Consider the following 25,137-nt stretch of genomic DNA (forward strand, 5'->3'; position numbering starts at 1 on the left):
CATCGAGTGTATAAAACAGGAAAAAACTAATCCAGTATTTTTCACCCCCTTGCACACCACAGAGCTTGAACAGAATCAACTGGGGTATGAAATAATTTCGCAAATTTACTACCTCGGTTTCCGACGTAGAGACGGCCATTATATTAAGACATCATACGACAAAAGAAATGTACTTTCAGGAGGATTTCGTATATCTGCTCGATCATAATTTTATCAGATATTTGTCACGAACCCCTCCTCTGTTGCTAATAAAATCATCAGTTGTTCCCGCGCACATTTGTAGGAATGGTATCACTATGCGTGTGAATCCCTTTTAAATGAGAAGGAAGTTCGTAGTAACACTTAAAAACTAAAAAAAATGTACTTACTTGGTTCTTGTAGATCTTCGTCAAATTTATATTTCGTTCAGTAACTGTTGTCTAGTAAGCATCATTGGCCCGGTTCTTGTCAAATAAGGACTCCGCTACGTAATGAACTTTTATCCTTTCTTTTATTTCCTTCATGTAGTGATTCAGTATAACTTCACAATCCGGTTTCCATTCCTTAACATCACAATTGCATGACATACTTCACAACATTTTACGCCATAACACACCACTACCGTCGTACTAGCTCCATAGCTGATTGATACATTAACACTACATCTTCTGACACTTCATAAGAGACTGAATACTCACACACAAAAATCAACAACAAAGATAACACAACTTGCAGCTCAGAGATATATGAATACATTGATATTTACATGCAAAGACTCTAAAACAATTTACAACTTACAGTCACCTGTTTTTCGAATAAGCCGTACAAACACGAATAATAAGAGTATTTCCAAATCATAAATACAATTTTAAATTAATTTGGAAGTAAATTTTGTGTCATTACTATACAGCAGTGCTATTCAAGAAAAATATGAGAAGTTTGGTATTTAGATGACAAAAATCATCTCTATGTGATCGAGTAATAACTTCGATTTGAGAATCGTATGCAACGAGAGGCGTTCATGAAGTAATGCAACACGTTTTTTTCTCGGCCAATTTCGGCTGAAAAAATGTGGAATTTGTTGTGGGCCTTGAAGTTTCTCGAAGTTCCGACAGCTGGTACCATTACACGTAAGCTTCATAATGACTTCTGTAACGGAGGTGCGTTCCAAGAAAAGAGCTGTCATTGAGTTTCTTCTATAAGAAAACCAGAGCATCGCAGGTATTCATTGGCGATTACAGAATGTCTAAGGAGACCTGGCAGTAAACAAAAGCACGGTATGTCGTTGAGAGAGGCGTCTGTCATCATCGTAACAAGGTAGCACGAACCTGTGCGATCTGCCGCACGCCTGCATGCTGCGAACAGCTGAGTCATGTAATGTTGGAACGTAAGGACACTCTCATTCGAAGTGATGGACGGATCAGAACTAGACACCTCGCTGTTCAACTGGACGTCTCTGTTGGTTGTACTGACACACTCGCCCACCAGTTGGAGTGCTGAAATTTGTGTATCCGAGGAGTTCTTCGGCGACTAACAGAAGTCCAGAAAAGAGCAATGAAGGACAATTTGTGTGGAAATGCTTCCTTGTTACAAGGCTTGTCGGTACAATTTTTCGTCGTTATAGGAGATGAAAAATGCGTTCACCACCTCGAACCGCTACGGTCGCAGGTTCGAATCCTGCCTCGGGCATGGATGTGTGTGATGTCTTTAGGTTAGTTAGGTTTAAGTAATTCTAAGTTCTAGGGGACTGATGACCTCAGACGTTAAGTCCCATAGTGCTCAGACCCATTTTTTTACCCTACCTTCGGCATCCAAGAAAAGAATATCAGCACGTTGGTCGTACTTGGAAGCATTTGGTGATAACGTCGCCATAGTTCACCTCTCAGTATTTTTCTCACACGTGTCAGAAAGATACGAATGCTACGCCAATCCATTGACTACATGTCGGTGCGTGTATCCCACATCGGAATTGCGCTACATTGCGTATAAGTTTCAGAAACGTCCTCAAACAGAAACTTCGTCCCTTATATATTTTGGGTTACGTAGTTAAGTTCATCGAAGTACATCTAGTGTCATGGCGTCTTTTATCAGTAGGTTGTCGCTGTGCCCTGTTCATATGCGGAAATCGTGGCTGTTAAATGTTGCCTGTGGCCAGCACATTTCCAGCTTTGCTCGTAGGACGAATGCTCTTGTAAAATACTGGGACCAGAGCGGTTATTATGAAATAAACTATACTGTGGCCCGTAGAATCTATCCTGCCATCTCTTCGTCCGAAGCAACTCGGCGGCTACGAATGTCTTTCTTCTGAGCTCCATCGCATGGGGAGGGATCAAGACTATATGTAAGTTGTGTAAGGGCTTCCCAACAAAACTTTTTCAACGTACTAGAAACAACCTTGGCAACATACAAACGATCGTTTTTCCCTCGTTCCTTCTTCGAGTGGAACAGGAAGGGAAATGATGAGTAGTGGTACAGCACACCCTCCGCCACTCACCGTATGGCAGCTTGCGGGATATGTCTGTAGATGTAGAACATTTGGGCGGCCATGAAGACATTGAAGTTTCGTCTCACAGTAGCATAAATGTATGGCGATTACTTTTGAAATAATGATCCTTATTTTTTTCTGTATCTGTCTCGATTTCATTTATCTACCCTTTACATATGCGTTTAGATCTGATTATCTGAGCCGAGGTCTCCTGAGGTTGGCTTCTGCCAATTTCTCCATTCTTCTGTAAATACGAGGGTTGGAACTTAACTAGTGGCAATTATTTATTTGTAACCTACACAAAAGAGTTACGTGTTTAAAGCTGTTGCTGTCCTTCAAAGTAGCCAGCAGCGTTGTGTAGAACCCGTTGCCAGCGATGTGGAAGGCGTAGTATACCGTTAGCAGAGCCTGTTCTGTTGATGGTGCGAATGGAATGGTGATTCTCGTGTACGTTCCTCCACGGCAGACCGTCAATGCACAGTGTTACTGTTCGTATTTGGAGCATCACTTGCGACCAGCTTTGCGAAAGAAGCGGCGACATTTTCTGCGCAACCCACTCATCATTTTGCACGACAATGCGCGGGCGCATACAGCGAAAGCTATGGTTGTTCTGTTCGGTAGATGGGACTGGGAAGTACTGTACAATCCACCATACTCCCCGGACTTAAGTCCTTGTGACTGTGATTCGCTCCAGAACTGTTCCAGAGAGTCGACAGGCAATAGGCCGCTCCATTTGCACCATCAACAGAACAGGCTCTGCTAACGGTATACTACGCTTTCCACATCGCTAGCAACGGGTTCTACACAACGCTGGTGACTACTTTGAAGCACAGTAACAGGTGAAAACATGTAAGTCTTTTGTATCGGTTGTGAATTATTTAAGTTTCATCCCTCGTAGTTCGAGTCCGTGTTTTGCAGCCATGACATTTAAACTTAGTTTGGTAACATTCAAACCTGTCGGCACCTCCTTGGCAACTGGAATTATTACATTCTTGCACAGAAGATGGAATAATTTTTTTCATGGCTGACTCTCCCGGGACATTAATAATTCTTAATGAATATCGTAAACTCCAGAGGTATCGCTTCCACTTAAGTCTTTCAGTGCTCTGTTACGTTCTTCTCGCAGTATCATACACTCTAAGAAAAGAAGTGGGGACGCACCAATAAGGAATTAGCCGAATGGGACGGAAAGAGCTAGATGCGATGTTCTTGTATAGTCAAGCAAATGATTACAGTTTCAGAAACATTGGATGATTTATTCAAGATAATGAGCTTCAAAAATTGAGCATGTCAATAAAGCGTTGGTCCACCTCTGGTCCTGAAGCAAGACAGTTATTCGGCCTGGCATTGATTGACAGAGTTGCTCGATGGTCTCGTGAGGGATATAGCATCAACCTCTGTCCAGTTGACGCATTAGATCGTCAAAATCCTGAGTTGGTTCGAGGGTCCTGCCCAGAATGCTCCAAACGTTCTGAATTGGGGAGAGATCAGGTGACCTTGCTTGCCAGGGTAGATCTGGCAAGCCCGAAGACAAGCATTAGAAACTCTCGAAGTGTGCGGGTGGGCATTATCTTGCTGAAATGTAAGCCCAGAATGGCCTGCAACGAAAGACAAAGAAACGAGATGCAGAATATTGTTGACGTACCGCAGTGGTGTAAGGATACTTCGGATGACAATCAGAGGGGTTCTACTATGAAACGAAATGGAACCCAGACCAGCGCCCTTCGTTGTCGGGCTGTATGGTGGGAATCAGGTTGGTATCCCACCGCTGTCCGAGGCGTCCCTAGAGTCGTCTATGCAGGTCATTGGGGCTCAGTTCGAAGCGGGACTCATCACTAAAGACGTGCGACCCGACAGCCAGGGGTGATGGTCTGGGGTGCCATATCATTTCAAAGCAGGCCTCCTTTGGTTGTCACCGTAGCACCCTTACAGCACAGCTGTACGTCGACGACATTCTATGCCTCATTCTGTTGCCCTTCATGGCAGTCCATTCTGGGCTTACAAGCAAGATAATACCCGCCCGCACACCGCGAGAGTTTCTACTGCTTCTTTTCTAGCTTGCCACACCCTATCCTGGCAAGCAAGGTCACTGGGTCTCTCCCCAATTCAAAACCTTTGGAGCGTTGTTGGCAGGACCCTGGAACTAGCTCGGGATTTTGACCCTACCTCGACCAGCAAGGTCGCCGGATCTCTCCCCATTTGAGCACGTTTGTAGCATTACCAGCTCGGAATTTGACGAGGCACGATATCCCTCAGGAGGACATCCAAAACTCTATCAATCAAAGCGAAGCCGAATAACTGGTTACATAAGGGTCAGAGGTTGGCCAACGCGTTAGTGACTTCTCACTGTGAAACTCTTTCTCTTGAATAAATCATCAATTTTTTGTGGAACTGCAATCATTTGTTTGCCTGTACATGTAAATCATACCTACCAATTTCCATCCCTTTCAGAAAATTTCTTCATGGTGCGTAGATTTTTGTTTTCTTTTTTCCTTTCTTTTTCTTCATAGAGCGTATCTCTTCTTCGTCTATTTTGTCTTCGCTCTTTGTAATACTATGCTCATGCTAGTTTCCCTCATACAAATCCTAAATATATTCCTTCCACATTTCAGCTTTCTCTTCTTTACTTAGTACTTACTTGCTATAAGAGGTCTTCATATTCATTCTCTTGTCTCCAAAGATCTGTTTAATCTTTATGAATGCTTCCACAGCCATGAGTTTTCCCTATAGCCATTTTTATAGCCTTTCTGCATCGTCTGTCAAATTCATTTTCATTCGTCTGTCTTTCTTTTCGTCTGCTTCGTTTTTATATTTTCTTCTTTCGTCAGTTAAATTCAATGTCTCCTTTGCTATCCAGAATTCCTGCTACGCCTTGTATTTCTACGAATGTGGTCATCTGCTGCCTTACTTATTTCATCTCACAAGCTACGCACTCGTCTTCTATTTTATTCCTTCTCCTGTTTCAGTCCAACGTTGCCTAATGTTCGCTCTGAAACTTTCAACAACCTTTGGTTCCTTCCGTTTATCCAGGGCTAATCTCCTTAATTTAACTTTGAATGTACCTCACGAAATATTGCAAAGTTTGAGCAAAAACCGTGACCTTACTCCAGCTGCAATAGTACGCATTATCATTAGAAGAAAAATCTATTTGGGTACAGATATTGGGGAGAAGTTAGTTTCTTATTTCCTAGTTCTGGAACGAAACTTCTTAATGTGCGATATGTGTGGCTTCCCACGCATAGTCTATCAATTGTCAGTTAGAAACGATCTTCAAATTTCTTGAAAAGAGAATAAAGAAAGAGAGCTTATGTAGATATTTTTCTCAAACAACCAAACAGGACAATACTTGCATATCTTTTGTCAAAGTTTGTGGAACATCCTTTGCTGAAGCATAACGCTTCCCCAAGGAAAATTTTGGTACTTTTTTCACACACTCGAAAAAATATCTATGACAAAAACAACTTCCTTATTGCATGAATTTTTAGTGTGGATGAAACTAGACGATATACTGCTCAAAGATAAGGTAAAAACCAAGTAGTAGCTCTAACCACTGCAGGGAGAGAGGTTCCAGAATAATTAATTGCAGAATTCAGAAAACTGATTTGTCGAGTATTTTAGGCGTATTGTTGTCATGCACTATAATTGTAAACGAAATGCCTCTTTTTTTCTCTGCTGCTCTTTAGCCTATAGAAGTTAAGGATAACTCGTACGCGTATTTATATCCTTCTTTCAAAAATTAACGTTTTGTCCTGTCACAGAGAAAATTAAAGGTAGGCCATTTTAACGTTGTTTAAAGCCGTACCATTAACGAAACCAAACGCAGATAAATTTTTGCAACCTGTGGCTAGCAAACCTCGAACAGTAGATGACCACAAGAAAGTGGCAGCCCATATTTGGAGCCTCATCTTACGTAGTTATCTCTCTCCTATACTCTGGAGGCCTTTGAGAAGGTACAGCTTACTCAGCCACTTCCCCGGACACTGGACAGGACTCGAAGGCCCTGTAACATGGCCTGCTAGGTCACGAGACTTGAAAAACCTGAATTTTTATCTCTGGGGGTATCTGAAAAACATTGCGTAGGCTGAACCAGTTCCTGATGAGCCGATCCTTCAGCACCACGTACCCGACGCCTGTGAAGCCGTGCGAAAGACTGCGGCAATCCATGAAACGAAGTGTGAAGGCGTGCGTTGCATCCCATGTAGGTCACTTTGAACATACGTTGTGACGTGGACGAGATGCAGCTCTGTACTGTGTTCCGGGACGACTTGTCATTGCACGCACACCGTCCGTTTCCGGACACATGTTCCTATGACCTCTTTTACTCCATTTCCAGTCAGGAATTCGTCCCTACAATTTGTCGGTTTTACACTACTGGCCATTAAAATTGCTACACAAAGAAGAAATGCAGATGAGAAACGGGTATTCACTGGACAAATATGTTATACTAGAACTGACATGTGATTACATTTTCACGCAATTTGGGTGCATAGATCCTGAGAAATCAGTACCCAGAACAATCACCTCTGGCCGTAATAACGGCCTTGATACGCCTGGGCACTTAGACAAACAGAGCTTGGACGGCGTGTTGGTGTACAGCTGCCCATGCAGCTTCAACATGATACCACAGTTCATCAGAGTACTGACTGGCGTATTGTAACGAACCAGTTGCTCGGTCACAACAGACCAGACGTTTTAAATTGGTGAGAGATCTGGAGAATGTCATTTTCTGTATCCAGAAAGGCCCGTACAGGACCTGCAACATGCGGTCGTGCATTATCCTACCGAAATGTAGGGTTTCGCAGGGATCGAATGAAGGGTAGAGCCACGGGTCGTAACACATCTGAAATGTAACGTCCACTGTTCAAAGTGCCATCAATGCTAACAAGAGGTTACCGAGACGTGTAAGCAATGGTACCCCATACCATCACGCCGGGTGATACGCCAGTAGGGCGATGACGAATACAAACTTCCAATGTGCGTTCACCGCGATGTCGCCAAACACGGATGCGACCATCACGATGCTGCAAACAGAACTTGGATTCATCCGAAAAAATGACGTTTTGCCATTCATGTACCCAGGTTCGTCGTTGATTACACCATCGCAGGCGCTCCTGTCTGTGATGCAGCGTCAAGGGTAACCGCAGCCATGGTCTCCGAGCTGATAGTCCATGCTACTGTAGAAGCCGTCGAAATGTTCGTGCAAGTGGTTGTTGTCTTGCAAACGTCCCCATCTGTTGACTCAGGGACCGAGACGTGACAGCACGATCCGGTACAGCCATACGGATAAGATGCCTGTCATCTCGACTGCTAGTGATACGAGGCCGTTGGGATGCAGCACGGCGTTCCCTATTACCCTCCTGAGCCCACCGATTCCACATTCTGCTAACTGTCATTGGATCTCGAACAACGCGAGCAGCAATGTCGCGATGCGATAAACTGTAATCGCGATAGGCTACAATCGGACCTCTATCAAAGTCGGAAACGTGATGGTACGCATTTCTTCTCCTTACACGAGGCATCACAACAACGTTTCACCAGACAACGCCGGTCAACTGCTGTTTGTGTATGAGAAATCGGTTGGAAACTTTCCTCATGTCAGCACGTTGTAGGTGGCGCCACCGGCGCCAGCCTTGTGTGAATGCTCTGATAAGCTACTCATTTGTATAACGCAGCATCTTCTTCCTGTCGGTTAAATTTTGCGTTTGTAGCACGTCATGTTCGTAGTGTAGCAATTTTAATGACCATTAGTATATTAATGTTCACTCCATAGAAATGATAACTGTTGAAACAAGATGTTTCAATCATCAGTTGGCTTCGCTGTTCCACGCTTATTACCTCAGAATATCTAGAGGGGTATTTCCCGTTCCATTTCAGTTGTTGCGCGCTAGAGTTGATTCTGCCTGTATACTAGCACAGTGGACACAGCTACTAAACCTGCCATTTCATAAAAGCACCCACTCAGAGAGCAAACACGAGCGAACTGTCTTGACTGATGACACGCCTTGGGAAAGCTCCCTGGGAGAAAACGCTCCCGCTTCGTGTCCTGCGGACTCCGGCGCAATTTTAGCGCGTCGTGACCCGGCACGCCGCTCTATACACGAAAGCGTCGCAGGCTCTTGCGAGACCAGCGGCGGCGGTTTTGTGGGATCGCGTCGCAGGGTCCCCCGACGCGGCAGCGTTCGTCCCGCTGCTGTTACGACAGAACGGAGAAGGGAATCTGTAATGCCAGCCGTTGCTAATTAACCAGGTTTCACCTTTATTTGTGGTCCGAAGAGGGGACCAGGACTGTGTGAGCAAATCATACTGACATTCACGCAGACCTCAGTAGCTACTTGGTTGTGTCTCACAACACACACCACCGCTTCCATAATCGTGAAACCATAATTGTCCGCTTAATATATAATCAATTCGACGCATCCCGAACGCAGAACGCTTTTAAATTCGTAATCATATTAATCTGACGTCATCATTTCAAAATTTATCACGCGTTTATATAATTTAATGTTACTACTCGTACAGCAGAGGGCTGGAGTCCTCAAGGACTGGGAGAGGGATAAAAAGGAAAAGTTGCAGAGAAGCGGGATGGTGGATGCTTGAAGGAGTGAAATTAATTACTACTACCAGAACGATCCGCAGAGTACCCGACTGCAGTATTTTGCGTCAGTCATTCACGGTTATCATACTGAATGGCGAGACGTAACCAGTAGGTTATTTTACTTTTTTCTGCTCGCTTTCTAAATTATTTCTCGTCATCTTCTATTACAGTTTCATTTCAGTTTCACGCAACATAACATAATATGATTTTATTACCGTGTCACATTTAGGGAACAACACCCATGTATGTGGACTTACTGCTCAGTTTTCCCCGTTAACAGCAGTACTGGGTGACACTGAACCTCAAATCCACGATAAAGGAATGGAAAATTAAATCTTAATGCCCAGTCGAAATCAATCTCAATAGAACTGGAACGACAGCACACATACACTATGTGATCAAAAATGTCCGGAAACCCCAAAAACATACGTTTTTCATATTAGGTGCATTGTGCTGCTACCTACTGCCAGGCACTTCATATCAGCGACCTCAGTAGTCATTAGACATCGTGAGAGAGCAGAATGGGGAGCTCGGCAGAAAATCACTGACTTCGAGGGTGGTGAGGTGATTGGGTGTCACTTGTGTCATACGTCTGTAAGTGAGATTTCCACACTCCCAAACATCCCACTGTTTCTGATGTGATAGTGAAGCGGAAACTCAAAGGGACACGTACAGCACAACAGCGTCCAGGCCGACCTCGTCTGTTGACTAACAGAGACCGCCCAGTTGAAGAGGGTCGTAGGAGACATCTATCTAGACCATCACACAGGAATTCCAAACTGCACCAGGATCCACTGCAAGTACTATAACAGTTAGGTGTGAGGTGAAAAAACGTGGATTTCATAGTCGCGCGGCTGCTCATATGCCACAATCACGCCGGTAAATGCCAAACCACGCCTCGCTTGGTGGAAGGAGCCTAAACATTGGACGATTGAACAGTGGAAAAAGGTTGCGTGGAGTGACAAATCATGGTACATAATGTGGCTATCCGATGGATGGGTGAGCGTATGGCGGATGCACGTTGAACGTAATCTGCCAGCGTGTGCAGCGTCAACTGTAAAATTCGGAGGCGGTGGTGTTATTGTGTGGTTGTTTTTTGCATGCACCCCTTGTTGTTTTGCGTGGCACTATCACAGCCCAGGCTTACACTGATGTTTTAATCGCCTTCTTGCTTCCCACTGTTGAAGAGCAATTCGGGGATGGCGATTGCATCTTTCAACACGGTCGAGCACCTGTTCATAATGCACGGCCTGTGGCAGAGTGGTTACACATCCGTGTAATGCACTGGCGTGCACAGAGTCCTGACCTGAAGCCTATAGAAAATCTTTCGGATGTTTTGGAACGCCGATTTCGTGCCAGACCTCACTGACCGACAACTATACCTCTCCTCAGTGCAGCTCTCCGTGATGAATGGCTTGCCATTCGCCAAAAATCCTTCAAGCACTTTATTGAACGTATTCCTGCGAGAGTGTAATCTGTCATCAAGGCTAAGTGTGGGCCAACACCTTATTGAATTCCAGCATTACCGATGGGTGGCGCCACGAACTTGTAGGTCATTTTCAGCCAATTATACGGATACTTTTGATCATATAGTGTAGAAAAGCTTGGAAAAGGAAATCAACTCTTGTCGATGTAACCATCGCGGAAACCACCTGAAGTGATCTGTGGAAACAACTGGAAACCTCCACCAAACGGCCAGATGATGTCTGGCCCTTACTCCTACTAAATACACAACTTCAGTGTCCTCATCGTAGTGTCACCTCGTTCGATAATATCAGTTCCAACCCAACAAATGTTGTTGCCTATAAAATGTATACAGCTTTACGTAAATGCCAGGTGCTTCTTAAATATAGAATCCGAATGAACGAAATATCCTTGAGTAGCTAACAACAGCGATATATCCTGCACTAAGGGGAAAATTATTTTTAATGTGTATCGGCAGGAAGTGAGTTGCAGAAACTGTAATTTACAAATATTTAGTTATACATTCTCTACCAGTAACCCTAGCTGCCTATGGTGTCGATAAATGAACTTTCTGGCTGCTGTAAGTTTCGCGTTTAACGGAACTCTGCTAAATTATATCTTTACTTTCATTCTGTTCAGTTTGAAATAATAGCTTACAAGACATGGCTCCTATTTTAGAAATCCTTTCTGCCAAAGTCTATATGGATTAAGTATGATAATATAGAGCGGAAGTGACCTACCTTAGTTTTTGTATGAATGAGATACAGAGTATCAGCAAAGGGTTCATATTGTTTTCGTAGCTCCATGTAATTACTTCTAGTATAAGAGAGAGAGAGTGTGGTATGGTATTGTTAGCTGGGAAGTCAAGAAAGTTGTTCAACCGCTGAATACGCAAGTCTTTTCAGTCTTGGCGCACAAAGCGTAAGAGAATTGTGCTGCAGCTGTTGAGAATAGGTTTGTGTGTGTGTGTGTGTGTGTGTGTGTGTGTGTGTGTGTGTGTGTGTGTGTGTGTGTGTGTGTGTGTACTGTTGTGTCCTGTTTGTGTTGTATGATGGTATAAGAAAAGAAGGTAGAGAATGAGAACAAATGGTTACACGTAACTTATTCTTGTCGCACTATGGGGAACACATGCTCTAACTCTACGAGACAATGATGGGAGATTTGCGATTTCATGAAGGATTTTGGCGCGTTGTTTAGTGATCATGAAGTTAACATCACCACATCTCGTTCCACTCTCGGCAAAATACTGCACGTCAAATTTTCTTCCAACAGTAGAAATCTAACCATCTAGCGTGCTTCAGAGCCGAACGCCACCGCTTAGGTGTGCTTTAGCTCTCTGCGCTACGGAGGCGGGTATTGCTCGTCCTTATTACACATAAACATATTTTACTCTTCTGTAGAACTTTTTAACGCTATTATCTCTTTTTGTTATAAATTAAATTTTCTCTTCCTTTTATTGTTACCGCGTGTCCTTGTATTCAATATATACGAAAAATGTAGTAACCAGGATGTTTGTAGGTATTTAATGACTTTCTATATTTGCAATATATGGTTGCTGAGAACTGAAGCGAAAGTAAAACTAACAATATAAGCACGACGACGTCGATTTCATGAAGTGTAATACATGCAGCTCATCAAGGTTGATCATTGCATCTCCCGGACACTCATTTTCTGTCCGTCTCCTGATGCACAACGTGAGTGATAAGCAGCTAACATTTTTCGTATCAACATTGTTAACACAACACTTTCTGATGAGTACTGAACTTGCGACCTCGCACTCAATGGGCTCCTTGCGAGGCGCGTGCCAGTCATCCTCATCTCGCAGCCGATGGCGCTAGTCAGCTGTGAGGTACGGAGTATTATTTAATTGCCAAATAAAGGCAAGGGTTAAACACCAAATATGAGAGCTGTTACAAGTCATGTACAAAACTGATATAAAACATTAATCGCATTAAAAATTGTGGATAATCCATTTACAGATGTTGTTGTTGTTGTTGTTGTTGTTGTTATTGTCTTCAGTCCTGAGACTGGTTTGATCCAGCTCTCCATGCTACTCTATCCTGTGCAAGCTTCTTCATCTCCCAGTACCTACTGCAACCTACATCCTTCTGAATCTGCTTAGTGTATTCATCTCTTGGTCTCCCTCTACGATTTTTACCCTCCACGCTGCCCTCCAATACTAAATTGGTGATCTCTTGATGCCTCAGAACATGTCCTACCAACCGATCCCTTCTTCTGGTCAAGTTATGCCACAAACTTCTCTTCTCCCCAATCCTATTCAATACTTTCTCATTAGTTATGTGATCTACCCACCTAATCTTCAGCATTCTTCTCTTTGCACCACATTTCGAAAGCTTCTATTCTCTTCTTGTCCAAACTATTTATCGTCCATGTTTCACTTCCATACATGGCTACACTCCATACAAATACTTTCAGAAATGACTTCCTCACACTTAAATCTATACTCGATGTTAACAAATTTCTCTTCTTCAGAAACGCTTTCCTTGCCATTGCCAGTCTACATTTTATATCCTCTCTACTTCGACCTTCATCAGTTATTTTGCTCCCCAAATAGCAAAACTCCTTTACTACTTTAATTGTCTCACTTCCTAATCTAATTCCCTCAGCATCACCCGACTTAATTCGTCTACATTCCATTATTCTCGTTTTGCTTTTGTTGATGTTCATCTTATATCCTCCTTTCAAGACACTGTCCATTCCGTTCAACTGCTCTTCCAAGTCGTTTGCTGTCTCTGACAGAATTACAATGTCATCGGCGAACCTCAAAGTTTTTATTTCTTCTCCATGTATTTTAATACCTACTCCGAATTTTCCTTTTGTTTCCTTTACTGCTTGCTTAATATACAGATTGAATAACATCGGGGAGAGGCTGCAACCCTATCAAAATAAAAGATACAAAATAATATAAAAATTGTGCGTGATAGTGCTGAGACGTATAAATTCTTAAAGGAGCCGAAGTGGAAACAACAGTCGTCAAAGACGGACGTAAATGTTAATTGGTGGTACAAAGTTTAAACCGAAATAAACTTGACTTAAAAGAGATCAGGAAGAGTACGGAAGAATACAGGTAGTACATACAGCTGTTTCAATACGGTAGCAATTCGCTGATATTGGGACGAAGTATGCTCCTTCTTCCAATGGACTGTGTATATTTACGAAATCAGTTCAAAAAATAGCCTACACTTTACTACGGCAGGTCAAGTAACTCTTACTGAATGCTACACGATGCGTCAAAGTGACGCAGATATATGACACTGTTTTTCGACATAGTTACCAAATCTCTGACAACAGCGTACGGAACGTTGTACCCATTGTTCAATACCTCGCCGATAGAAACCCGCTGCCTGGTCACGCAACGTTTCGACAGCCTCTGATTGCACGTCCTCGTCGTTGGAGAACCTCTTTTGCTCCAGACGATTTTTCATCTTGCCCATGGAAATCGCATGGTGTCAGATCTGGACCGTGTGGCGGATCAGCATCACCAACGTCATTGTGGATCTGATCAAATTGTCGACATAATTTCCCTGGACACAACATTGCATTTGTTCCATATACCACTACAATTTCACGCTCACAAGAATCGTACTGTTCCGCGTTCTTCAGCTCTGTACTTCGTTTCCAGTTGTCACGCCAATCCATTCCCACAATGTGATGCGCCTGTCATCCGCTCCGCAGTAAAACACTGCGTGCAGGAAACCTGGAAGATGGTCTCTCTTCTGTAACTGGGCTGCTTTTGTTCCGCAATGGTCTTAGCGCGGGACGACGTGTGTAACGTTCTTTCTGAAGTCTGCACGTATGTATATGACAGCCGCCTTACTTTGAACTTCTAACCTACTCTCTTTGTTCAGCAGACGTCCATGGTGATATTGTTACGGTCTACGTAAATTATTCCCAGTACCTTGAAAACGTACGAAACAGTGCTGAATCATCGTTGTACGGCATAACAATTCATAATGCAACACATTTTTTTCTGAGAGCAGATTGGTTATATTCAGCATTCCAATACAGTATATTGTTGCCCATCATTCTGGCTACAAGACCTTATTTTTTCAACATAATCTCTGTTCTATGCGCCAGCCTTACGCCACCTTGCTGGAACGACTTGTACGCGCTCTTGATATCACACTACTGCTCGACGGCTGAGCCAACTTCTTGCTACATTAATAACTTCGCCATCATCCACGTACTGCTTCCCGCGGGTTGCATCCTTAATTGGGCCAGATAGACAGAAGACGGAGGGTGCGAGATCCAAGCTGTATGGTGGATGACTGAGAACAGTCCAATGAAGATTTCTTGAGGTCCTCTCGGGTGCGTAGACTTGTCTGCGGCGTCATGTTGTCATCCAGAAGGCGAAGTTAGTCCTCATTTTCGTGACGACGAACACGCTGAAGTCGCTTCTTCAATTTCCTGAGGTTAACGTAGTACATTTCACAGTTAATTGTTGCACCATGAGGGAGGACGTCAAATAGAGTAAGCCCTTCAGCATCCAAAAAGATCGTCGCCATGAATTTTCCGGCTGCAGGCGCGGCTTTGAACTGTTTCTTCACTGGAGAGCCGCCCTGTAGATTGGCGTTTTGATTCCGGCTCGAGTTGACGAAACCATGTTTCTCTGTCTGTGAGGATGTTCGACCAAAAGTCTGTCACGATCATCCTCTTTATGCTCTTCTATTAGGCGGCAAGGAACCCAGCGGGTAGATACGTTTCAGTAACCTAACTGGTGGACAAGCATGTCGGCACTAACAACAGAGACGTCCAGTTGAGCAACGAGGTTTTTGACTGTGACTCGTCGATCACCTCTAGTGACAATGTCCCAACATTCCAACATAGTTGGAGTGACACTTGTGTGACGCCGGCTTACATTCGGGAGATGGGACAGGTTTGCGCGACCTTGTTACGTTGATGCTCAACGACTCTAGGTGTTTTCGTTCACTGTCAGCTCTCCGTAGACAATCTGCAAGCGCCTATGGAGATTTGCGGTGCTCTGGTTTTGCGCGAAAGGAAACTAAATGACACTTGCGTCACAAACGCCACTTTGTAAGCTGCGTAGCGCCGCCACATGTCGTAACTTCATCAAACAATAGGGACTGAAGCGTGAATATTCCACAATCTCCCACAAAAATTATGCATTTTTGCAAACGAAACTGGCCAAAGAAAAAAAAACTGTTGCATTACTTATTAAACGAACATCGCACTTATTAAATTGTTTATTCTAATCTTTTGCTCCTCTTAGTGGTTTTATCGATGTCTATCATTGGGTAAGTATATCTAGACGTATGTTTCGTGTCTGAAGAAGGGAGATCGAGGATCGTAGATTTGGTTTTGCGACAATATTAAAATTATTTTTTGTGAAGATTTTTCTTTCGATTATTTTCGTCATTTAGGGTAATAGTTTGTTTCGAAGAGCACATCTTCTGTTACAAAAACATTTCTATGTAAAAATGTACCTTAACTGCACATTCGCGGTCAACATCACGCGTTTCTCAACAAGAATTGCTTAAAATGGGCCAAAAAGACAAAGAGATCTTGAATGGATTTTACTGTACAACGATGTTGTTTAAACTCGACCTCAACAAGCAAAGAAAATTGTATATATAATTAATACTTTTGATAATTGAGATTATAACTGTTCTACACTGAAGAGCCAAAGAAACTGTTACACCTGCCTATCATCGTAGAGGACCCCCGCGAGAACGCAGAACTGCCGCAACACGACGTGGCATGGACTCGACTAAGGTCTGAAGCAGTGCTGGAGGCAACTGACACAACTAATCCTGCGGGCTGTGCAAAGATCCGTAAGAATACGAGGGGGTGGAGATCTTTCCTGAACAGCACGTTGCAAGGCATCCCAAGTATGCTCAACAATGTTGCATTGTCCTGCTGGAATTTCTGAAGTCCGTCGGAATGCACAGTGGACATGAATGGATGCAGATGATCTCGCAAGATGCTTACGTACGTGTCGCCTGTCAGTGTCGTATCTAGATGTATCAGGGGCCCCATATCACTCCAACGGCACAAGCCCCACACCAATACAGAGCCCCCACCAGCTTGAAGAGTCCCCTGCTGACATGCAGGGTTCATGGATTCATGAAGTTGTCTCCATACCCGTACACGTCCATCTGCTCGATACGATTTCAAACGAGACGTGTCTGACCAGGCAATATGTTTCCAGCCATCAACAGTCCAGCGTCGGTGTTGACGTGCCCATGTGTGGCGTAAAGCTTTGTGTCGTGCAGTCATCAGGGGTACACGAGTGGGCCTTCGGCTCGGAAAGCCAATGTCGATGATCTTTGCGCACACTGGTACTTGTTGATGGCCCAGGATTGAAAACTGCAGCCCATGTCGATGATTTTTGAGCATTCTGACACTTGTTGATGGCCCAGCAATGAAATCTGCAGCAAATTGCGAAAAGGTTGCACAACAGTCACGTTGAGCGATAGTTTTCAGTCGTCGTTGCACCCGTTCTTGCAGGATCTTTTTCTGGCCGCAGCAGTATCGGATATATGATTTTTACTGGATTCCTGATATCCACGATACATTCGTGAAACGGTCGTAAGGGAAAATCTACACTTCATCTCTGCCTCGGACTTGCTGGGTCCATTCGTTTGTGCGTATTCTCCCTGTTTACATATCTCTGTATTGGAATACGCATGCCTATACCAGTTTCTTTGGCGCTTCAGTGCTTGTTCGATACATTTTTAGCATTACACTGTTTTGTCTGAAACATCTTTTCCTTATATACTCTACTGGCCATTAAAATTGCTACACCACGAAGTGACTTGCTACAGACGCGAAATTTAACCGATACGAAGAAAATGCTGTGATATGCAAATGATTAGCTTTTCAGTCCATTCACACAAGGTTGTCGCCGGTGGCGACATCTACAACGTGCTAACACGAGAAAAGTTTCCAACCCACTTCTCATATAAAAACAGCAGTAAACCAGCGTTGCCTGGTGAAACGTTGTTGTGATGCCTTGCGTAAGGAGTGGAAATGGGTACCATCACGTTTCTGACTTTGATAAAGGTCGGATTGTAGCCTAACTCGATTGCGGTTTATCTTATCGCGACATTGCTGCTCGCGTTGTTCGAGCTCCAATGACTGTCAGCAGAATAAGGATTCGGTGGGTTCAGGAGGATAATACGGAACGCCGTGCTGCATCCCAACGGGCTCGTATCACTAGCAGTGGAGATGACAGGCATCTTATCTGCATCACAACCATCTGTACGAACAGTTCGACGATTTTGTAGCAGCATGGACTATCAGCTCGGAAACCATGACTGCGGTTACCCTTGGAGCTGCATTACAGACAGAAGCACCTGCGATGGTGTACTCAACGACGAACCTGGGTGTACGAATGGCAAAATTCTTCTTTTCGTATGAATCTAGGTTTTGTTTACAGTATCATGATGATCGCATCCGTGTTTGGCGACATGGCGTTGAACGCACATTGGAAGCGTGTATTCGTCATCGTATCATCCGGCGTGATGGTATGAGTTGCCACTGGTTACACGTCTTGGCCAACTCTTGTTCGCATTGACGTCACTTTGAACAGTGGACGTTACATTTCTGATGTGTTACGACCCGTGGTTCTACCCTTCATTCGATCCCTGCGAAACCCTACATTTCGGTAGGATAATGCACGACCGCATGTTGCAGGTCCTGTACGGGCCTTTCTGGATACAGAAAATGACATTCTCCAGATCTCTCACCAATTTAAAACGTCTGGTCTGTTGTGACCGAGCAACTGGTTCGTTACAATACGCCAGTCAGTACTCTGATAGGCAGCTGTACACTTACACGCCGTCCAAGCTCTGTTTGACTAAGTGCCCAGGCGTATGAAGGTCGTTATTACGGCCAGACATGGTTGTTCTGGGTACTGATTTCTCAGGATATATGCACCCAAACTGCGTGAAAATGTAATCACATGTCAGTTCTAGTATAACATATTTGACCAGTGAATACCCGTTTATCATCTGCATCTCTTCTTGGTGTAGAAATTGTAATAGCCAGTAGTGTATTTTTACATTTTGATATGATCAATTTATTTTTTACCATCTGTTGAAACATAAATGAGAAACTATAGTTGGTATTGTTATTGGTGTGGGTGGTGACTGTATAGAGTCGTATACTGAAAATAAAATTATATACTACTCACCAGGTCCACTACAAGGTGAGTAGCAGATATTACGACACAGTGAAGCATGTGGACGTTGTGGGTGTGTTGCAGGACGGCTGGCGCCCGGTGGCTGGCAGCACGGAGCAGCCGCGCTACAGCACGCAGGCCGTGGGGCACCCCGTGCTGGACAAGCTGAGGGCGCACCTGGAGGACGCCGAGCGCCGCAAGGTGGCCACCACGCCCACGCCCAGCGTGCTCGCCTCCTTCAGGTACGTCCGCCCTACTCCCGCTCTCGTCATAACGTACAGTCTGGGGTCGAGACCATCCGGAGGCCGCATGGTAACATGTTAGCGTGGGGCGGATGGGCACAGGCGACACTTCTAGGGGAAGGGAATTCAGGAGAGCAGAGTGGGGTATTCACAGTCTGTTATCAGTGCAAGAGGAGGATTGCGGTCCTCCGAGGTACAACCAAGTGAACTACTTGCCATTTCATACAGATGTGACACGTCTTCCGAAGTATTGTTTCTCCTTATGTAGACTGAAAAATCGGTTTGATTATGATGTTTGGACAGAAATTGTAGTTATTCAGCAATAAAAGTGATTGCTATACTCCCCATAGATTTATTTAAGTTATGAATCCTGTAATTCCAGTCTATTCCCAAAGCTACGTTCGCCTGCGTAGCTGAGTGGTAACCTGTTTGCCTACCATGGAGCGGGCCTGGGTTCGATTCCCGGCCAGGTTGGATATTTTCCCCGCTAGTAGACAAGGTTTTGTGTTGTTCTCATACATTCATCACCGCGACGCATGTCATCCAATAGGACATCACCTAAAATAAGACTTGCAACCTGGCGAGTCAACTCTCCTGGATGGGACATCCAGGCCATCAATGCAGCACGATCATTTCATTTTTCCAAAAGCTACATATGCAAAAATAAAAGCAAAAAATGCAGTATACCTATAGGAAACGAATACGGAATCTCCGCTCTTGAACCAGATGTCTTCAACACTTTTTCCCTTCACTTTTTTCATTATTGCCCTCGGTTTTCGGTCTGGGTGGACGTCTCGTGACACCCAGTCAAGTTCATCTTTGAATCTCTCACTCAGGTTTCTTTATTTTGATTTATTTATTTATTTATCATTTCAGAAGCCAGCCAGCTCTCTGACCGAACGCACTGCATTACCGTGCCCGCTGTCGCTCGGCTAGCGCCGCTTTCGGTGAAGCATTTTTATCTTGATGTGTGTATAAGCGACAGCAGTAAAAGTTTGTTTTCTTGATTTTTCGGAAAACACATTTTCCCGCATGATGATGAAAAATACTCAGTTTATAATTATCTACCGATCCAGTTAGCTTCGAATCTATTTAGTGTCATGAACTTTAAGCGTCGTTTTCTCAGAATCTGGGAGCAAGTGAGCCAAAATATCTTACAGGACTTACGTCTTGTTCATACACAAACAACCTGTTGAAAATGAACAGAATAGCTAGGCCGTGTCTGACGTCCTTCCCTTGTAAGCCATCCGGACACAGTGGTCAGCGCAAACTTCACGAGTAATGAGGATAATGGGCAGAGACATTAGGTCAGTAGTGAGTGGATAAATTGAGAATCTGGGTCTCATGGCAGACGTCCTAGGATGGTTCATGCAGATGCAATGACCACTGTGACCAGAGAGTGCAGTTGGCGGTGCATCTGCCTCCTGAGCAGGAGGCCCTGGCTCGAAACCCGGTGCAGCACAGATTTTTAACTTTCCCCATTGTTCTGTATCGACGCCCACTAACAGCTAGACGTCGTTAATTCCTTTGTGTCTCGATTCGTAATGGCTGCAGGACAGAGAAATACTTTATTAACATTCTTCATCCTTCATATTTGTGACTACACTTTTATTTCTCAACGTAGCCACCCTGGCGACGATCACATTTCTTCCAGCAAGAGTCCAGTTTCTTAATACCGTCATTGTAGAATGTCTGACTGTTGATGAAGCCACAACCTCACCTCTGCCTGCATAGCTTCATCACTATCGAAGTGAAGTCCTCGAAGGCGTTCTTTAAGTTCTGGAAACAGAAAAAAACGGAGGGGCGAAGTCGTATGGAGGAACATCGAGGACAGTAAACCCAAGGTATCGGAGTGTTGCAGATTTCGCAGCGATCGAGTGTGGTCTGGCATTGTCATGCTACATGTGTGGACGACAGTTTCTGGAGTTAGCATCTCGATTACAGCACGCTGTTTCTCACTCACCGACACAGTTACGTCACACACCGCCTTGTTAGAGATTACAGTTCGGAGCCCTATAGCAGCAGGGGTTTGCAGCTTGCGTCACTGAAGTGGCAAAGTCGGCAGTGTAATATTGTTAACATGTAATACCTGAACCAATTTTGAGAGCTTGGCCGGCTAGCCGCTTGGTCTGACGCGCTGCTTCCCGAGCGGGAAGGCGTGCCGGTCCCCAGCAGGAATCCGCTCGGCGGATTAGTGTCGAGGTCTGGTGTGCGGGCCATCCAGTGGATGGTTTTTAAGGCGGTTTTCCATCCGCCTCAGTTGCATTATGTCGGCGATTGCTGCGTAAACACTGTCTCCAAGTACGCGTACACCATAATTATTTTACCATGCAAGCATTTGGGGTTACACTCGCCTAGTATGAGACGTTCCCAGGGGGGTCCACTAGGAGCCGATTCGCACAATAACCCTGGGTTCGGTGTGGGGCGGCGGTGGGGTGGGTGGACTGCTGTGACCTGTTGTGGGGTTGTGAACCACTGAGGGCTACGGCGGGACGAAGCCTCTCCGTCGTTTCTAGGGCCTCCGTTTAGTACACAATATCGAGAACAGGAAAAAATTTCGGAGGCATTACTTTGCAGCACGCCCTCGTACCTGTGACCACATGCGCAATGGCACTGTCGGAGAGTCTGAAAGGATCGAGTGAGTATTGAGGCTTCAGTTAGTTATTTAATCTTCCATAGGATATTTCAATGATTCTTTTATTGAAATAATGAGGAACGAGTCATTTATAGGACTTTTTAGCTCTCGTGTTGTAGGCATGTACATCACTATTTGTCTGAAATAGTGATGGGTTATTTACGATGGATTTCACTAGCGATAATATATATTGTGACGGGACAGTTAAAATGCATAACTCCTTGAAGAGGTATCTACATGACATATACGGGCAAACACGACATATTATTTAGACTGCTAGCTTTTGTGTAATCAATATTTTCTGCATAAGTTGTGAGTTACCCCAGAAAATAATTCTGTAGGACATTATTGAGTGTAAATGTGCAAAATATGACAACAGTTTGATACGTTTGTTACCAAAATCAGCACTTATAAGCTGAACTTAATTGTTTGAGAAGTTCAGTAGTTTGTTTCTTCCAGTTCAAACCACTTAATAGTTCTCTGGAAAATATTATTTACTAGCTCTTCTGTTGCTTCCTCTCTAATGGGACTTGTAATAACACTAGTATCGTCTGCAAAAAGTAGCGATTTTGCTTGTTGGGTGGTGAGTAAAAGATCATTCACATGTATAAAGAATAGGAGTGGACCCAAAACTAAACCCTGTGGGAGTCCCTTTGCGATTTCTCCACAGTTACTACCTTTCTACCTTTCCGTCATCACCAGAATAATTCAGCACAGGCTTTTGCACTCTGTTTGTCATGTATGATTCAAACCAACAGTGCGAAGCAGTCTTTGGGCTTACTCTGAAGATGACCGAACTGTGTACGGCAGAAATATTAAAAGAAGTGGAACTTATGCGACTGAACGCCCGAAACTTAATGGATCAATCGTAGATATGTTTGTTAAAATGTACTGGGGCCCAGCTATCTTCTCGTTTACCTGTTCCGTTCCATTACGAGCGTCGTGGTGGTGTGTGTGCTGCAGTGCGGTGGGCCCGCGGCGCGACCAGAACGCGGGCTTCTCGGGCCGCCTGGTGCCGCCCCCGCGCGACCAGCCGCCCCCCGCCGCCTTCCCCGAGGACAGCCGCGACCTGTCGCCGGCGCAGCAGACGCACCCCGGGCCCTACTACCTGCACTCGCTGCTGCCGCCCCCGCGCGCCTCCGACTTCCTGCTCGAGGGGCCGGGCGCGGGCTCCGCTTCCTCCTACGTCAGCTTCCCGCCCTTCTCCGGCGACGCGTACTTTGGCGGCAGTAAGCAGCTGGCGACGCAGCAGCTCCAGTTCTTCCCCCAGCAGCCGCAGGCCCAACCGCAGACACAGACACAGCAGGACGCCTTCGGCAGTCTGCCTCAGCGACAGACGTACTACCAGCAACAGCAGCAGCCACAGCAGCAGCCTCAACAGTACCAGCAGCAGCCGGACTACGTGCTGTCGACGCAGCACCGTCAGCACCCGGCCGCAGTCTCGTCGCAGTACACCAGCCACCAGGCGATTGCCGCCGCGTCACCAGGTGCGTCTCAGATACGGCGTGGAAATCAGCACAGATACAATACATTGCAATGCCTAATACGGTGCAGGAAAACCGTCGCTTTCAAAACAGCTTCCGGTTGTCTCAGAATGCTTATGCTCTGTCGGTGTCACGCCAAGAAGAAGGCATATGCGGTGGACCACCGCTGATGGGACTGAAAAATGTCAATAAACGACATCACTTGTCTAACTAGATGCACTGAATCATGCGAATACTCTGTCTCTTACGAAAATTCATGGGTGAGGTATTGGATTGGACTAGAGTGTCTGGCGGAAGAGACCAAACAACGAGGTCATCGGTGTCATCGGATTAGGGAAGGATGGGGAAGGGAGTCGGCGGTGCGCTTTCAAAGGAACCATCCCAGCATTTGCCTGGAGCGATTTAGGGAAATCACAGAAAACCTAAATCAGGGTGGCCGGGCGCGGGATTGAACCGTTGTCCTCCCGTATGCGAGTCCAGTGTGCTAACCACGGTGCCACCTCGTTCGGTGATCGAGGTATTTTTTTCTGTAAAATGTTGAGTCTGTGATCAAACCAACCATTCCTACTTTATTTATTCCGGCACTTCAGAAAAATCCATATTCCTAATTTACGATGTCAATTTTTCCTGCGCTACGAGTCGGCATTCGTTGTATGAGCTAGACTCACTGGGAAAAACACGAAAAATGACGCTGCTTCCGTCGACCATCAGATAGCGTCGAAAACGACGTTAATATACGTAATTTAATACACTGCTGGCCATTAAAACAGAAAAATCACGAAGGCGGCAAGCAATAAACGTCCTATTCACGTGAATTATATTACGTGCTTGGGTATGCAAATTGAGCCCAACTGCGAGAAGTATACTGCGCAATAGAATTAAACGATCAGTTTTCTTGAAACCCCTTAATTCCCACTCACTGCGACGCGAGTATGCAACCTTAATCTGCGATGGTGGGAATGCATGGCGCCCCGCGACCTTACCCCGGAGCTCGGCGACGCTTCATACAGTAAGGTCTCGACACACACGAAGAAAAGGTCAGAACTCAGACGTTCATGTGAAGCCAAAGGTGAATTAATGACGTTACACTGACACCAAATTTCACCAAAATTCTGCCCAACGCCATCGTGAACGCTCCCCGTCGGAAGGTCGGTACAACCCCGCTTACCCACATTTTACCCCTCTTTTTGGGCCCTCTTGGATGGAGGTTAGAACTACAACGTATAGCGTTGAAATTACGTGATTTTCTTATGAGTGGCCGGGGAAAACGTTACAATCACACCATCACTCAGAATCAGCACACAAACGCTCAGGAGGTGGCAACCATTCCCTTTCCTAGGGCGATGATTCCCGCACATCTTACCGTCTACAATGACAGTTCGCAGTCTAATGAGCAGCAGGAAAACGCTCTGCATTGGTTTCGGGTCATTCAGGCCAAACCCGGTTCGGCGTCCCATTTGGTATACAGCAGGATTACCACTGGTACGCATATCCTGCTGGCCGGAGTGTCCGTGCGGTTCTAGGCGCTACAGCCTGGAACCGAGCGACCGGTACGGTCGCAGGTTCGAATCCTGCCTCGGTCATGGATCTGTGTGATGTCCTTAGGTTAGTTAGGTTTAATTAGTTCTAAGTTCTAGGCGACTGATGACCTCAGCAGTTCATAGCGCTCAGAGCCATTTGGATTTTTTTTTTTTTGAGAGAGAATGTACTGATCTCTGGAGTAGAGTTGAAGCAGCGTGGAACGACGTACCTGTATATGCCATCGAAACCCAGTTCTACTCGATGGACAGCCGATAAGGGGCCTTTGTTTCTGCTATAATAGTCAATTGCGTTATGTGATCAAAAGTATCCGAACTCCCACAAAAACATACGTTTTTCATATTAGGTGCATTTTGCTGCCACCTACTGCTAGGTATTCCATATCAGCGAGCTCAGTAGTCATTAGACATCGTGAGAGAGCAGAATGGGGCGCTCCGCGGAATTCACGGACTTGGAACGTGTTCAGGTGTCACTTGTGTCATAAGACAGTAAGCGAGATTTCCACACTCCTAAACATCCCTAGGACCATCGTTTCCGATGTGATAGTGAA

At 45.0% G+C, this 25,137-nt stretch overlaps 1 protein-coding gene across 1 annotated transcript in view; it reads left to right on the forward strand.

Moving 5' to 3' along the window:
• Positions 1-25,137, forward strand: part of LOC126267322 (mucin-5AC-like) — a 209,093-nt gene that overhangs the window by 149,914 nt on the left and 34,042 nt on the right. The window contains exons 4-5 of the mRNA XM_049972422.1: positions 18,772-18,929; positions 22,528-23,051. Of these exons, the coding sequence (XP_049828379.1) occupies positions 18,772-18,929; positions 22,528-23,051 (682 nt within the window). The remainder of the gene's footprint in view (positions 1-18,771; positions 18,930-22,527; positions 23,052-25,137) is intronic.

The sequence above is a fragment of the Schistocerca gregaria genome, chromosome 4 (genome assembly GCF_023897955.1).
Source record: "Schistocerca gregaria isolate iqSchGreg1 chromosome 4, iqSchGreg1.2, whole genome shotgun sequence".
Taxonomy (NCBI): Eukaryota; Metazoa; Arthropoda; class Insecta; order Orthoptera; family Acrididae; genus Schistocerca; species Schistocerca gregaria.